The 13,408-nt window shown below is 45.1% G+C and overlaps 1 protein-coding gene across 1 annotated transcript; it reads right to left on the reverse strand.

The window, feature by feature from the left end:
* Window positions 1-595: 595 nt before the first annotated feature.
* On the reverse strand, window positions 596-12,970 carry LOC144369516 (interleukin-20 receptor subunit beta-like). The gene is made up of 6 exons (XM_078029789.1): window positions 12,966-12,970; window positions 12,434-12,616; window positions 10,707-10,897; window positions 6,706-6,830; window positions 4,506-4,656; window positions 596-936 (listed from the first exon to the last, which is right to left on the reverse strand). The coding sequence occupies exons 1-6, from the start codon at window positions 12,968-12,970 to the stop codon at window positions 737-739; spliced, it is 855 nt and encodes a 284-aa protein (XP_077885915.1). The 3' UTR covers window positions 596-736.
* Window positions 12,971-13,408: the final 438 nt, after the last annotated feature.

Here is a 13,408-nt window from a genome sequence, read left to right on the forward strand (position 1 = left end):
CAATCCCTGGTATTCCCCCCCAAAAAAAACCCTCAATTTATTAATGAGAAAATGAATTAAACAGATGTCTCAAAAGAAGAAATGCAAATGGCCAACAATACATTAAAAAAATATTCAACATAATTGGCAATTGGAGAAATGCAAACCAAAACTAAAATGAGATTTCATCTCACTCCAGTTAGAATGGCAACATCAAGCACACAAACAATAATAAATGCTGAAGAGGACATGGAGAGAAAGGAACACTTCTATACTGTTAGTAGGATTGTATATTACTACAGCCACTACGGAAATCAGCACGGAGATTCCTCAAAAGACTAAGAATGAAACCACCATATGACCCAGCTATACCACTCCTCAGTATTTATCCTGAAGAATTAGTTGTTATACTATAGTGATCCATGCACACCCATGTTTATAGCAGCACAATTCACAATAGCCAAACTGTGGAACCAGCCTAGATGTCCATCGATGGATGAATGGATAAAGAAAATGTGGTATATATACACAATGGAGTTTCAGCCAGTCATAAAGAATGGAACTTAAGAATATTATGTTAAGCAAAATAAGTCAAACCCAAAGGTCAAAGGTCATATTTTCCTCAGAACCAAATGAACTTCTATTGTTTATGAATTACCCAATCTGTGATATTCTATTCTAGCAATACAGACTGAGACAGGTGCTCTTCTCTAAAAACCAAAAAACCCACAAAAAGCATGCCATGCCCACCTAAGGCCTAAGGTACAGCCCTCTGATCAGCGTCATGCTGCAAGGAAAGAGGAAGCTTATTTACCAAGGTGTCTGGGAGGACCACCACGGGGCAGCAGGAGTACTGGAGCAGCTGACCCATTTTCCAGATGGAGAACGGCACAATCACGAGGATCAGCATGAAGCCAAGGAAGGCAAACAGGGCCAGGGCCAGCGGGAGAGCCTCTTCTGGAGACAGAAAGACAAGAAGACGCTTAGAAACCACAATGAAGGGGAAGCCTCCAAACCCAGGCCTCCCCTGACCCCTGGAGTTGACGCCGAATGTCAATCAAGACGGCAGAAGCCAGAAACCTGAGATTTGATAATGTGCTCTGGTGACCAAAATTGCCGCCATTTTTCTAAAATCTAAATTTTAGATTTAATCTAGAAAATCTAGATTAAGGTATGCTTTCCAGAAAGCTCCAGAGAAGATTAAAATGTCTTTCTCAGGAAGGGGAAGGGAGGAGCATTGTGTGTGAAGGCAAGAGTGGTGTTAGCACATACCTGGCACAGCTGCCAGAGGAAGGCACCCGGCCAGGCCCCAGAACTGGCTGGTGGTAACCGAAAACAAAGTGTTTCGCAATTTGCTCTTAGCACTGATCCATCTTATGGAAGAGAATATTAAGTCCGGAAAACAGTCACATAATAACTATGATATATCAAGCCCCTGTTATGTGGCTCCTCCTTCCATCTCTATTCTGGGGGCTGGGTGGTAAACCCCTGATCTTTGCAATGGGCATGAGTTTCTCTGCTTCTATAAGATGATTCTATGCTCAGAATGGTTAGGCAATTTATCCCAGGTCACACAGATAGGGTTAGCTCCAAAGCCCATAATTATTGTAATTGTAAATGTAGCAGAAAGGACCAGACCTGGGCATCTGGAGATGCAGAAGGGGAATGCAGTATTTTCCCATCTCTGTTCTGTGTAACCTGGAGTAGCTCATTTAAGCGCCCCCTGGTCGGGTAGTTAGCTCACAATGTGAAGGGTAACTTAGCCAGGGAGGTTGTGGAGAAGCTGGTAGTCACACAAGTGGCTGGGGCCATGCATATTGTTTCAAAGATTTTGAAAATTATTTTAGCAGTGTACATTGAGAGATACACAAATGTTCATACCCTTTCAATCCACTCCTGTGATTTCAATTCCAAAAAAATAATTCCAAGAAAGGAAACAATTATATGCATCGGTCTGTTCATGGAAACTTCTGGAATACAGCAACAGAACCCCCTTCTCTGCCCAGAGTGGTCCCTGCCCCTCCCACCCCTCCAGGCATGTTCTGGTAAATTTTCCTCATGGAACCCACTGATACCATCCCATCTTTTGCTTGTTGGGAGTCTGTCTCCACTAGAGGGGAGGTTCTTGAGAGCAGGGATTTCCCTGCTGTATCCAAGTGCACAGGCCAGGATTTGGCACACAGTGAATACTCAGTAAATATTCATTTAATAAAAGAATGAATATCATCTTCAAAAGCAAATGAAAGCTGGGTGTGGTGGCGCCTGCCTGTAATCCCAGCAGATCGGGAGGCTGATGCAGGAGAATCACAAGTTCAAAGCCAGCCTCAGTAAAAGCAAGGTGCTAAGCAACTCAGTAAGACCCTGTCTCTAAGTAAAATGTAAAATAGGACTGGAGACATGACTCAGTGGTTGAGTGACCCTAAGTTCAATCCCTGGTACCTCCCCTCCCCCAAAAAGCAAACAGAAGTGATTCAAATACCCAATAAAGGGGATTCACCAGAATGGTAGGCTAGTCATTCAGCTATTAAAATGAGAATTGGGACAGATACACACTTGGTTACTACAGCATGGTTTATAGTGGCAAAGGACTAGAAAACACAAAATATTCTCATTAATAAGGAGATAGTAAATATACTGGTTTACTATGCAGCATTTAAAAAAACTGAGGTGGACCCAAAGATACTGACATAAAATGATGCTCATGATATATTGCCAAGTGAAGACGAGCCAGGCACAGAACACTAGGTATGGGATAGGCCCCTTTGTGTGTGTGAGCACTGGAATCACACAGACAGTACTGGGAGGATTAAATGCCAGATTCACCAAAGGAAACCTCCTGAGTGGTATATGGGGAAGAGTGGACAATATTTAACTCTGACCCTTTTTAAAATTTCTGTGTTGATTGGATTTTTTAAACAAGACATGATTTTTTTGAAAGTGAATAAAATAATAATCAGAAAATTTACATGGGAACAGTTATAGATATGTTATTGGGGAAAAACAGAAAAATAGGCACAGTGTTTATATGCTATAGAACTCCGACGTGTAGGTAATGACTGAGGGCTACGCTCCTTTGGAGGGCAATTTGATATAGACCTTTAATTTAATCAAAATTAAAGGTCTATATCTTCAACCAAGTCAATCTACCTCTAATAATTTATCCTTCAAATAAATGTATACCAGAAAAATTATCTTTTTTTTTTCTCACAATGTTGGGAGGGTCAAACTTAAGGTCTTGTGCATGCTAGACAAGCTCTCTACCACTGAGCTACACACCCATCCCTGGCAAAATAATCAATGTATTAGCGGAAATTAATTAGAGCATTGGCTATAATACCAAAATATTTTGGGAAAAACTAAGTGCCCATTAATAGGGGACTAGTTAAATCAGTTATTTCATATACATATAATGAAATAGTATGTAGCAATAAAGAAGGATAAAGGAACTACTTCATTAATACGGCAAAATATATAAGATACATAAAATGAAAAAGACAAGATCCAGAAAAATGTATAGAACATGCCACCATTTTTGCTAGCCTCAGCAACAGAGAGATGCTAAGCAACTCAGACAGACCCCTGTCTCTAAATAAAATACAAAATAGGGCTAGGGATGTGGCTCAGGGGTCAAGTGCCCCTGAGTTCAATCCCTAGTACCCACCCCACAAAGAAAAGGAAAGGCAATATATGTAAACATATTCTCATTTACTTGTATATGCATTAAAAAGTCTTCAGAAGTATATGCAAGAAGTCCGTATCTATGGTAGAGGGTATAGGAATTTTATGGGTGGAAAAAATGGATATGGAAAATAAAATTTCCATGTGTCTCTTATATTTTTTGCACATATGAATGTACTATATATTCAAGGCTAAAAGATCACTCACACACACACACAAGTGGTGATATTTGAATGGTAGGATCATAGGATGTAGAATTTTGTTGGGTTTATTTTTTCCAAAAGGGTTTTCAAGTTATTCAAGTTTTTAGACCATAACATTTCAAGGGGGGTCTGGAGGTGTAGCTCAGTGGTAGAAAACTTGCCTCGCAACTGTGAGACAATGAGTTCAATCCTTAGCACCACATAAAAAAATTAATTAATTAATTAAAGGTATTGTGTCCATCTACAACTAAAAAAAAAAAAATTTTAATGTCAAGGGGGGAAAAAAGAGGCTTCTGGAGACACTCCATAAAGCCCCTTCCAATAAAAGAAACTGTGGAATTGTATGGTGTATGACCTCCTTCCCAGGCTTGCCAAGAAACCTGGTGGCCTCTCCTGCAGCCACCTCTAATCACAGGCAGTATTCATCAGCCTTGACACATCTGGCCCAGGGAGGAGGAAGCTCTCACGGGGAGAGTGACAGCTGCCTAAAGATCCCCACCCAGCACTAGGATGGCCTCCTGCACACATTCATCACCGGAACCCACCCAGGTCTGTGAAATCGATCAGAATCAAAGGCACCTGAGCATGCACCAAGAGGGGCTGTCACCTCTGCAGGGGCCCAAGGCACAGGCAGATCTTCTTTACTTTGCACCTCCACACACTCTGCCTGGTTGAAGGCACTGTGCCTCCCGATGACCTTCACCAGAGACTGGGCCTTCACACAGTATGTGGCTCCTGGGTCCATGGTTTCCAGGTGCACAGGAACGCCCCTACTCCTCACCACTTTGGTCTGTTCCTTTGGGAGAATAGAAAACACAGTTATTCTCTGAGGGTAGCAGGACTGGAAAGGTTGAGGAGAGCCAGGAAGGGAACACTGCAGAAATTTCCTATCTGGGGTACGTACAGAATGTTTCCTGTTAACTCACGCATGTTTGCACTCACTTGCTCGTTTATCCACTCACGTTTATTAGGCACCTAATAAGTATCAGGCACTGTTCCAGGAACAGGGACAGAGCATATAACGAATGAGGCAAAGTCTGCTGTTGTAGAGCTGTCGTGGGGAAGACCAACAATATATACATACATGTCAGGTGGCCATAAAAGCTGTGCAGAGAAAAGGCAAGGGGCTAGAGAGTGACAGGGAGGCACTAGTTTAGACAATGTGGTTAGCAGAAACCTTTCTGAAAGGATGATACTTGAGCAGAGACTGGAAATTTGGAAATCTGACTGGGCAAGGATTTGGCATGGTCACTGCTGCCACAGAGATCAGTGCATAAAATCAGAGAGCTGGTGGGCCATGCCTCCCCACTTGCCCATCCATCCCTCTGTCTTTGCACTCCGCTGTCCACCTTTCCACATCCACCGCCTGCCCCAGGCCTATGCTCTGCATCTGAGCCTGCAGAGGCTTGTGTAGGCTGAGCCTAGGTGACTCAGGGCACATACTTCTCTTTCAGCACTGGCCCTGCCAGTTACAAGGGTGGGGAGCCACTCTGTCCCAAAGAATCTGAGGGAGCTGTGTGCTGCCTCCTGCCAGGTGCTGACCCTGTCCCCAGCACCACTCCACCTGTCTGGTTGGCAATGCCATGTCCTATCAGTTGGCTCTGACCTCATGGGGATAAGGGCTGGTATTATTGCCTGCCCTACCTGCCCCCACCCACCTTCCAGGGGACTCTTCCCAACCTAAAGCCCCTATTGAGTGTGTGGCAGGGCATATGCACTGCCCTCAGACACCACTAAGTGATCTGGGATACCTCCGGTCTGAGAAGGGTCCTATCAGAGACCAAGTAGCTCCCTGCAGCCACTAAGCTTGGCCCGATGAGCATGAACAATGGGATTCCTCTCCAAAGACTTTGGTCTTGGGAAACTGAATACCTAGATCTGGAAGTAGGGATAAAGGAGAGAGGATACTGTGAGAGGCCTCAGGCTCAGAGGCCTTGAGTGGCTGGGAGGCACCATCATAGGCGTATGTTGGAAGGTGTGATGAAGGGCAGGGCCTGGGAATAAGCTGGGCAGGGAGCCACAGAAAGAGGACTCAGCGGAAGGAAGCAAGGCCACCACAGGTAGGGGTCCCTGGAGAAAGGAGACTCTGCCAGCTCTGCTCAGGGATTCTGTGAGAGCCCATATTAATACTCTGAGAAAGCCCATTACTTCCTGGTGCTGATGGGAGCGGGCCTCTAGGCCCTGTCTCCCTCTCAGCTTGGACAGGGGCTCCATGGATTTGAGTGTCCCCTCACTTTTCATTGGTGCCCCACCCCTTCTGCTGCTGCTGTTTTGTGAGGGCTGGACTCCACTCACCTGGACTACAGCAGCCTTCCCACGGGGAGGGGCAGCTCCCTCCCGGGCTTTCTGCATGGCCTACCTGCTCCTAATTAAATGTGATTATTCATAAGCCAGCTCCTGGCTGGCTGCCCCCTTCTCTTCCCTGCCAAGATCCACACCCTCAAGAGGCTTGTACCAGCCTCGTAGGCTCTTGAAGTCATCCAGTTGATCTGGAACACCCTGGCCTGCTTCCCTTAACTGGCTGAGGAGATCAGCTGATGAGAGAGGGGAAAAGTCCATTCAAAAGATGTTCCAGGTCAATCTAGCTTAGTTTGGGGCATGAGACTGTCCCCCAAACTTCAGCAGATCTGCCTGAAAATGTTCCCAGCCAAGACCAAAGTGGACTAAGGCATTTTTATTTTTTAAAGAGGCCCACGGAATGGTCAGCATCTAGTCATCTCTCCCTCCACAGGCTTCACCCAGAGCTGCTCATTCTCAGGCTGCCCAGACAGTGAGCACTGCAGGACCTGGCTCTCCTCACCCACCCTCAGAGAGCTGTGCCATCTCCCCGCAAAGCCCGACTCACCTTGGCACCAGGCTCCCTCCTCCAGTAGGCCACTATGAACTCAAACTGTGGCCCCAGGTCTTCCAGTTCAATGACCAGGTGGAAGCCATCCTTGGACACCTCCATCCTGGGTGGGGTGAGGATGGCTGTTGGCAAGACAAGGGCAGAATCAAAGCCAGTCCCAGGCAGGACCACTTTTTTAATGATGAATGAATGAAACCCAAATGGCAAAGATTTACTATGATTCTGTTTTTTTTTTTTTTTTTTTTTTTGGCCTCTTAACTTCGATAAAGTCTTCTATTCTTTTCCAGAAATATATATACTCAAGAAAAGAGAAAAAAGGGATTACATACTCAAGTAGACATTATTACTTTCCCTTCTAAAATTGTGTGCTCCAGGTTCCACTAACCAAATATTTTAGTAGACATTGCTCTTCACCTTGGCTCATCTAATGAGCAGATGTCGTTTCTTAATGCTTGCCAAACACCTGCCTGAACTTGGATCTATGTGGAGCATAGCTGGGCCCCATCTTTTCCCCTTAGGAATGAACATACCTAGAAGGGCATGTGCATCCCTATAGTTCTCATAGACAGTGGCATGTACAGGCATCTGAATACTTTCAGACATCTGCAAACCACCAGAGGCCTGTGGATAGGTTAGCTATTCTGTTCTAGGCCTCATCTCACATCCTGACAGAGGGATATTATTGGCAAGTCAAAGGCTTTTTACAAATTTTAACATTGACTCTAGAAATTACAATTTAAATATAAATATCATCTTTTACATTACTTGGATCCCAAAGAGAGAGGAATCCCCACCAGCAGGCCAAGAACAGAAGGGGTCACAGAGGCAGCTCCCACCCCCTCACTACTGATGATAAATCCATATGTGCCTTGCAGATCCAGGTCCTCTGACCTCCATCTTTATGGAGGATAGATATTATTAGAGAAAATGACCCAAAGTTCATAGAAGAATTTTTTGACAGTGTTGGGCCAGGAACCTCTGTCCTAAGCATTCTGCATACTTGTCTCATTTAATCCACCCAGGAAACCTAAGAGGGTAAATATTATTCTGTTTGTATGGAAATGTTAAGGGACTTTCCCAGAATCACAGTTAATGACCAGAATTTGAGCCCATGTCTATGTTTCTAGCTCCCCCATGAGGGGTGTTTATTCTTTGTACCAGGCAATCCCAAGTCCAGCTATAATTAAAATAACTAGGAAGAATTTTGAACTCCCAATGACCAGGATGCACACAAATCAGTCAAATCAGACCCTCCAGGAATGGGCCCCAGGAGTGTGGTTCTCAAGCTCCTCCTCGACTCCAACATGCAGTTGAGGCTAAGAACCTCTGCTCCCAACAAGGTTAAGGGCAGAAGATCCTCTATAGGGGAGCCTTAAAGAAGGATCTTTCACATTCCTGGGGGAAAGTCAGAGTATCCTTTTACAAACAGAAAAGGACAGACGGAATGCCTTTAAGAGATCACCAAGCCACCCAGCCCAGTTGCTGATTCCACTGTGCAGGGATAGCTCAAGAACACATCTTCAACCTTCTGATGCAAGTACGGGCTCCTTTCTTCAGCTCCCCCTGCAGCAAGACCTTTTCCTGTTTATTCTGGCCTTCTCAGCCCATGTTTGACAGCACAGCCCTGCCCACATAGTTTGGAAGGCACTCCCTTATCTATTTGACCCCAGTCTTCCTTCCAACAGCTGCCAATCCCCAGCAATAGTCTTGGCATCTCCCAGGTGCCAGAGGGAGGTGGTGCTGGGTGCTACCTGGGTACTGCAGGCAGAGGTAGAGCTGCAGTGCCCTCCCCCAGTGCCTAGGATCCTGCCATTTCCACTAAGTCCTTCCATTGCCTAGGAAGGAGGCCAGAGGGAGGAATCCATTTTTGGCACCACAATTCCTACTGGTATTTCATTCCAACAATCCTGTTCCTGCCCCACCCCTCCACTCCTCTGTTCTCTGACTCCAGGCATCCCTAGAGCAAAAAGTGATAACACCTACCCACAGTTGAGTGCTATGGTAGGATAGCACTCCGCTGAGTAATTTACACATTTCTTCTCATGTGGTCCCTACAACTATCCAGTGAAGCAACCTGTTGCCTCTTTTACAGAGGAAAAGGCAGGGACCCAAGCATCAAGTGACTGAACTGGGATTTGAACCACATCCCTCAAGTTCCACGGAGCCAACTTCCCTTTCAAAGCTGTCTTCATCTTCCTCAGCCTCTTGCTTGGGCGCCCCCACCTTCTAAGCCCCCACCTTCTAAGGTCCACCCAATGTCACAAGTTCCTTAACCACCCTGACCTTGTCCCATTACTTCCTCTGCCCTCACTCACAGCAGAGAATCTTCTGCCACCTCTGAATAAAAGGCTACCAAAGGCCCTTGCCCTTGTTCTTCCTGCAGCTCCCAACCATCTGCATTCTCACCCACACCTGCTTAGGGGAAGAGCTGCCCTGTTGCTTCCCACCTCCATCAGTCTTCCACCCCGGCAACCACACTGTCATCCCCTCCATTCCATGAGGTCACTTTCTTGAGGACCCATGCAGGGGCCTCCTTCAGCCTTTTCTCCCTCCATGACCTTCCAGCCCATCCATCTTCTCTCCATAGACATGTTAAACCCTGAGGTTCCCCAAGACCCCAGGATCTCTTTGTCTCCCGTATCTTCTCCCTGGATAATCTTATACTCTCCCAAATCTTTAGCTACCAACTCTGGTGTTGTGTGTCTCTGGCTTTGACCTCTCTGAGGCCCAGATCCTGATGTCCAGCTGCCAGTCAGGCATCCATGGCATGATATTCTGCTGGAACCTCCATCACAAAGGGCACAGAGACACAGATGTCTCTCATTGCTCAAGACCAGTTGCTTCTCCCAGTGTCTCTGCTTTGGATGACATTCTCTCTGACTCTAATCAGAAGCTGGACACCATCACCATCTCTCCCAGCCCTATCCCCTAATAACTGGTCTCCAAGCCCCGTCCTTTCTAACTCATCATGTCTCTTGAATTCATCCTTTCCTCCTCCTCCTTCTCCTCCACGCTTGGGACTGGGCTCCATCTTGAATCAGCTGGAGTGTTACAACCCTCTCCTCGCTCTTCTGCTGCTCTGGACAGGCTTGCCCATTCCAGGTCACTTTCCACACAGCAGCCTGAAGGATTGTGCTGTGAGACAGACCTTGCCTAGACACTCTCTCTTCCATGGCTACCTTCTGTTGACTTGACAAGCTTCATATCAAAGCCACATGGATAGCTGATTCTCTACCCCCTGCCATCCATCAAGTCCTGGCTTCTACTGTTTTCCACCTCTGCACATCCTGTCATGCTCTGGCCATTGCTTGCACTCAGCTATATGTGAACACCTACCCGGATTCTTGTCTTCTTTTTCAATCATTTTCCAGGTACTATAGCAATTAGAAGAGTCATTTCCCAGCAACCACAGAAGGGTACTATTTCTCATGGCCATTAAAGAAATAGATCTTTTTAAACAACAAAGTTGCTGACAGTCAGTAAATATGGAATTCAGGAGGCACCAGAAGGGAGGCAGTATAAGATTTATGGAGGTACGAGTGGTGTAGTCAGAGGCAATCTTAGAGCTATCTCCCTATTTCCGGAATAGCCAGGTTCCCAATGCCAGGGTCTCCACCATCCACAAACCCTGACCAAGACAGTCAGCAACGACATCCAAAGTCAAAGAACCAAAGAGAGGGAAGTGATCAGCAATTTTAAAAATATATCAGCAAGCTGGGGGTTTAGCTCAGTGGTCGCGCGCTTGCCTAGCCCATGTGAGGCACTGGGTTTGATCCTAAGCACCTCATTAAATAAATCAACAAACAAATAAAAACAAAGGTATCATGTCCATCTATAACTAAAAATATTTTTCAAAAATGTATCAGTAAGAGTGGTTTACATCCACCATACTCTAGCTTTGCAAGATTATTTTGATGATAAAAAGGATCCTGAAAGTCTTGGTGAACATCAGAAGGGGAACATGGTAGAGCAGAGAGTAAGGAAAAAAAGTGCCTTACTTGAGTTTCGATTAAAGGGGTGCTTCAGGGTGCTCCAGGCAGAAGTCTGGGAGCCCAATGTGGCCCTGATGCGAAGTTTGTAAGGGACTGTGGCAGTGATGTCATCCGTGACGTCACACTTGGGTTCTTCAATGACTGTGCACCAGCTGGTGGGGATCCAGATCCAGCTTATGTACAGGCTCTCGTACTCTCTGGCCAAAGAAAAGAAGATGCAGCATCACACCAACCCCTTGACCCAGGCGCAAAGGTGATGGGAACTGTCTCCATTCTCCCACTCTTCATAGTCAGCATTTGCTCCCCACCCCCAGCTCTTCCACTCTCTTCCCTCACCAACCATCCATTCTTCACTCCTTTTGTCACCAGCCAAGGGAAACCTAGGCATGAACCCCAATCTGTGTATTTCTCTCCATGTCCACAGTCAGCACCCTTATCTCAGCCACCCTCATGTCCTGCCTTGCTGAGGTCTCCCAGCCTCCGCTCTTGCTGTTCTTCAAGCCATTCACCACCCTCAGCATACCATGACATTTCTGTCTTCCATGGCTTTTTACAGCACTTAGAATGGAATCCAAACTCATCCCCATTGCTATAAGATTCTGGCCTTCTCTCTCACCCTGCTCAGAAGAGAGATATTCTTGCCACACTGACCTCCTGGTCATTTCTCCCAGAATGCTGATCTCTTAATTCCAAAGGACCTTTGACTAGCTGTTCACTCTCTCAAATGATCTGTCCCTGCTGTTCACAGGGATGGTTCCTTGCAGATCTGATGTAAGGATCACCACCTCAGAGAGGCCTTTCCAACCACCTATTATAAAGCAGCTGCAGAGTCAGCCCTTTTGCCTCAGCCTTACAGTTGTTCTAGCACAAATCACTCTCTGAAATTGCCTCAAGCATTGCTACCCAGTAGAACTTTCTGAATTGATGGAAATGTTCAGTACTGGTAGTGTTCAATATGGCAGCCACTAGCCACATATGGCCCTGGAGCATCCAAAATGTGACCGGTGTGACTGGGAAGCAGATATTTGAGTTTAATTTAAATTAATTTAAACTTAAATAACTCCCTGTAGCTAAAGGATACATATTGAAAAAGAATGGACCTAGTATATTTTCTGCCCATCTCCTCCTTCATATATTAAGTTCCCTATATCCAGAAATGTTGTCAGCTGTGTCTTGAGCCTACAATACTTACACACTTCTAAATAATGTGATCAGTTTGTATTTACTGCCAATGAAATACATTGAGCACTTTCTCTGCTGCTGTCACTACTCAACAGTTGCAAATTCCTGGAGAAGACTAGAGCCTGGTAGGCCCCAGGGCCAGCTGATCTTTAGGGTGAATATTTGTTTTGGCTTCTAAGTACAAGACTATATATAGTCAAGAAAACTGAGATCTCTCTCTCCTCCCAAAGGATCTGGGTCTCCAATGATTTGTCCATCTCAAGTCAGGGTCAAACTCTTTGGACAGCTGACTCACTGTTGAAAAGAAGCCACAACAAAATGTATGTCTACACATTCATGTTTCTAGAGAGTTCACTGTCAAAACCAAAGGGCGGTTCCTTGCTTCCTTGACTCTTTCAATGCCCACTCACACAGAGGGGGCAGATCATTGGAGATAATCCATCCCTGGGCTCACAAGGCCTCCTTGAGCCAAGAAGGAAGGGGCTGTGTCTCCAGGAACTAATTGCTGTCTGAGGGAGGAAAAATTATTCAAACAAAAACCAATCACTCACCCCTGATACTCAACAGAATAGTGTACTGTTTCTCCAGGCAGGATCACTGGGCTCCATGTCAAGAGATGCTTCATGTTGGTTGAGTTCACAGAGAGGTTCTGAGGGGCAGGCAGACTGGCCACTCCATCTGAGTGAAGGCAGAGAGGAAGGCTGAGGGGTGGCTGACATGGGGGAATGCCATAGCTTCAGACTGGTAGCGTCCAGTGAAAGGCCACACAGGTTTATGAATGATGACAACTCCAATTTTATCATACTTGTGTTAATGCTAAGTTTTGGCTACCATAATTATAATTCTGCCTTTGTGATAAAAAGACATATTAACAATAATAATGGGTAATCTTAAGCAAGATCTTATATTCTATTAAGCTATGTGCTAGATTGTTCCTTTAATCCTCATTACCCTACTGGGACTAAGGACCATTGGTTCATTCACTATACAAATGAGAAAACCAAACCCTATTATATAGGCATGATATGTATGTACTTATTTTAACAAACATATAAAAATTGTACATATTTATGGTACACCTACCACATGGTGCTTTGATACACACACATATTGTGTAATGTTCAAATCAGTATCTATCTCCTCAAACATGTATTATTGCTTTGTGGGGAAAAAAACATCCAAAGTCCTTTCTTCCAACCTTTTAGAAATATCTAATACATTATCTATACTCACTCTACTGTGCAATATCAGAATTTTTTCACACCAATTCATGTCTTTATATAGTACAATTCTTATTACACATATATATCACAATTTTTCACATCTCTGTTTGTATATAAAGTATATTGACACCCAATTTGTGTCTTCATACATGTACTTTGATTAATGATGTCCATCATATTCCACCATCCTTGCTAATCCCCTGCCCCCTCCCTTTCCTTTTAACCCCTCTTTCCTATCTAGAATTCATCTATTCCTCCCATGCTCCTCCTCCCTGCCCCATTATGAGTCAACCTCCTTATATC

The sequence above is a fragment of the Ictidomys tridecemlineatus genome, chromosome 12 (genome assembly GCF_052094955.1).
Source record: "Ictidomys tridecemlineatus isolate mIctTri1 chromosome 12, mIctTri1.hap1, whole genome shotgun sequence".
Taxonomy (NCBI): domain Eukaryota; kingdom Metazoa; phylum Chordata; class Mammalia; order Rodentia; family Sciuridae; genus Ictidomys; species Ictidomys tridecemlineatus.

What these genes read in the sequence shown, in the direction of transcription:
- LOC144369516 (XM_078029789.1), bottom strand. An exon ending in CCCCTTTAATCGAAACTCAA is followed by an intron (nt 6,831 to 10,706) that starts GTAAGGCACTTT and finishes TCTTGCCAACAG; the next exon opens with CCATCCTCACCCCACCCAGG. An exon ending in GGAGGGAGCCTGGTGCCAAG is followed by an intron (nt 4,657 to 6,705) that starts GTGAGTCGGGCT and finishes ATTCTCCCAAAG; the next exon opens with GAACAGACCAAAGTGGTGAG.